Below are 3,360 nucleotides of genomic sequence, written 5' to 3' on the forward strand. Positions count from 1 at the left end.
GACAAGAACTCATGGGAAGAAAAGTCTGCACCCCAAGCCCCACATTTCAATACTATATATCAATTGTATTTGAAAAATAACAAATGATTTAAATAAAATAAACTTGGTGACACCCCTCCCAAAACAATAAAAAATGCAAGAAATTAAAGAAACAGAACTGATGGTTGCCAGAAGTGATGGAGGTGGGGAGATAGGCAAAAAAAGGTGAAGGGAATTAAGAAATACAATCTGCCAGTTATAAAATTAGTCACAGGGATGTAAAGTACAGCATAGGGAATATAGTCAGTAATATTGTAATAATTATGTATGGTGCCAGAAGGGTGCTAGACTTACCATGGTGATCATTACTTAAGGTATATAAATACCTAATCACTATGTTATATACTTGAAACTTATATATTACATATCAACTATAATTAAAAAATAAATATTTTAAAAAGCTAGGACATGAACAGATATTTCTACACTCATGTTTATAGCAGCATTATTCATAATAGCCCAAAGGGGGAAGCAACCCAAATGTCCATCACTGAATGAACAGATAAAATCAGGTTGTACATACAATAAAATATGACACATGCTACAACATGGATGAACCTTGAAAACACTATGCTAAGTGATATAAGCCCGTTACAGAAAAACAACAACAAATAGGGTATTATTTCACTCATATGAGGTGCTTAGAGTAGTCAAATTTATAGACAGAAAGCAGAATGGTGGTTGCCGGGGGCTGGGAGAAGGGAGAATGGGAAGTCATTGTTTAATGTGTATAGGCACCAAGGCTCTGTTTTCAGTCCCCTTCTTTTTTTTTTTTTTAAATATATTTTATTGATTTTTCACAGAGAGGAAGGGAGAGGGATAGAGAGCTAGAAACATCGATGAGAGAGAAACATCGATCAGCTGCCTCCTGCACACCCCCTACTGGGGATGTGCCGCAACCCAGGTACATGCCCTTGACCAGAATCGAACCTGGGACCCTTCAGTCCGCAGGCCGACGCTCTATCCACTGAGCCAAACCGGGTAAGGCCAGCCCCCTTCTTATTTTACCAGCCTTCTCTAGGCAATCCCTTTGGGTCTTAATTGTCCAATTTTCAACAAGGTGAGAGAGGTATGTTTCCCTGTAAAGTGGTATCAGCATCAGGGAAAAGCTGCCAAGTACATTTTCTTCCTCATTCTGATTTATATTCGGTACAGCTGCAAAATGAACTGCCTTCCCTTTCTTCAACTGTGACTTCAGAGGGTAAGGACTAAATCTTCCTCATTTTTACCTTCCCAATACCCAGCACAGTGCTTGGGAACACAGGACATGCTCAAACATTTGAATTAACTCTAGGTCAGCACTGTCCTATAGAACTTTTTGCAATTATGGAAATGTTTTATTGTACTACCCAACATGGTAGCCATTAGTCACATGTGGCTACTGAGCACCTGAAATTTGGCCTAGTACAAATAAAGAATTGAATTTAAAATTTTAATTTATAATTAAATAGCCACATGTGGCTAATGGCTACTATATCAGACAGTGCTGCTCTAGAAATCCCTCTGGGTTATACTGTCTCTAGTCTGTCTCAGGTTATTTTTTAATATTTTTTTAAAAGACAAGAATTAGAAATACCCTGATTCACTAGGGTTGGATATTTGTCCCCATAACTTCCTTTTTTAAAACAATCTTTATTGTTGACAGTATTACATTGGTCCCCCCCCCCATTAACCCTCCCGTCCCCCCACACCCATCATTTTCACTATCAGAGAACATAAAACACTCACGCAAATTCTGAAAATGTGGGCTTATATAATCTCATTGACAGATTGACTTTTCACGTGTTTCTCCTCAGCCTAACGCACTGACACCATTTCACCCAGTTCCCGGTGCCCAAGGGAGAAGAAGGCGCCCTACCTACCATTTTCACGATGTAGTAGGCCATGGCATGTAAGTGTCGGGTGGAGTTCCGCTCCCGATCACAAAGTAATCTGTGTATCTCATTTCGGGAGGAACTCGGATCACACAGATGTCTCTTGCATTCTCTTGCCTCAGAAGCGAAACCAACATATCGATGTCAAACTTGGGCCCCGTGTGATCTGAAATGCACCAAGTTTTGCTCGTGTCAGGGGGCCCAGTCGGCGTCAAACACGGGGTGCACCCGGAGCCACGGGCCCCTGACAGTGGAACCGCTGCTGCCGGGCGGGACTGAGGTCCGAAAGGTCTTCAAAGACAGGGCAGGCCAGGCCGCCGGAAGGCCGCCGAACCCGGGCAGGGCTTCCATCCAGCACCGCCCGGCTTTTGTAGGAAAGATGCTCAGGGCGCACGGAGCCACCACACACCCTTTGCCACTGCGTGTGCAGAGAGCCACACCCCAGTCCCGAGTGCCTTTCCGTGACTAGTCCCCGAGGGAAGGAGCAATGAGCCTCAGACACAGAACCGGCGCAGAAAGGGAGGGAAACGGCACGCGCGGGGCGGGGTGACAGCCCAGGGCGTGTGGAATCCAACACCGGACACAGAGGGTCGCGGAACCACGATCGTGGGCGGGAAGGGCTCTCGCCGTCTGCGTTACCTGGTCCACGGCCTTCGTCTGAGATGAAGGAACCCAGGCCTCGCCGGGGAAGGGCGCGGCCGCAAATGAACCCAGGAGAGCGCTAAACATTTTAAAACGGCTCTTCTGTTGAACCCTCGAGTTTTTCTTATAAAGCCCCTTGGGTTATAGAACTGTTACCTGTGAAAATCTCTCTCTCTCTTTTTTCTTTCCTGCAGAGATTTAGATATTCCGTTCCTTACCCTGGAGCAAGGCAGCCAGTGAATTGATGACTCCCTGAAGTTCCACCACGGCCCGCCGAGGGCCCGGGCTAGTTCCCCAACACCGCCCCCCTCGCACACCCCTCCCCTCCACCAGCTTTCGCAGATGCGCTCCCGGACCGTCTCTCCAGTTTCTAAAAGCCTCCAGCGGTTAGGGGACATTGATGCGCGCGGGTCCAACGGCGCTTCTTACGCACCCGCCGGGGCCCGGCTCATCCCCAGAACTCTCGCCCCGACCCGCTAGCGGACCTGGGGACGTTTGGCAGGACCCCTTGAGGAGGGTGAAAGCGGGGGGAGTGGGCCCCGCTGGAAAAGCCAACGGTAACCCAGGGTTGCCGCGTCATACGGGGACTAGAGGAGTCTGAGCTGTTAATGGGCATTTTGTTGGAAGCGTCCTCGAAAATACTTTTTAGGTGTAGGGGAAGGCACATTTGGGGACGATGAGGGAAAACCCTCACACACCTCTTTTTTTTTGGTGTTTCGTCGCATTAGTACTATAGTCAGTCCCTCCCCCCCGCCCCCCTAGGGGGGAGGGGGTCGTTTCCCTCTCCTACTCTTCTTTTCCCCCC

The 3,360-nt window shown here is 47.7% G+C and overlaps 1 protein-coding gene across 1 annotated transcript in view; it reads right to left on the bottom strand.

The window, feature by feature from the left end:
* The window catches only part of MALSU1 (mitochondrial assembly of ribosomal large subunit 1), a gene marked incomplete at its 5' end in the record, with an annotated part of 17,721 nt that extends 15,515 nt beyond the window's left edge, over positions 1-2,206 (bottom strand). Inside the window, 2 exon segments of the mRNA XM_023753852.1 lie at positions 1,902-1,945; positions 1,948-2,206. Coding sequence (XP_023609620.1) covers positions 1,902-1,945; positions 1,948-2,206 — 303 coding nt within the window.
* Between the last annotated feature and the right edge of the window lie 1,154 nt (positions 2,207-3,360).

The sequence above is a fragment of the Myotis lucifugus genome, unplaced genomic scaffold, assembly GCF_000147115.1.
Source record: "Myotis lucifugus unplaced genomic scaffold, Myoluc2.0 scaffold_52, whole genome shotgun sequence".
NCBI classification, from domain to species: Eukaryota; Metazoa; Chordata; class Mammalia; order Chiroptera; family Vespertilionidae; genus Myotis; species Myotis lucifugus.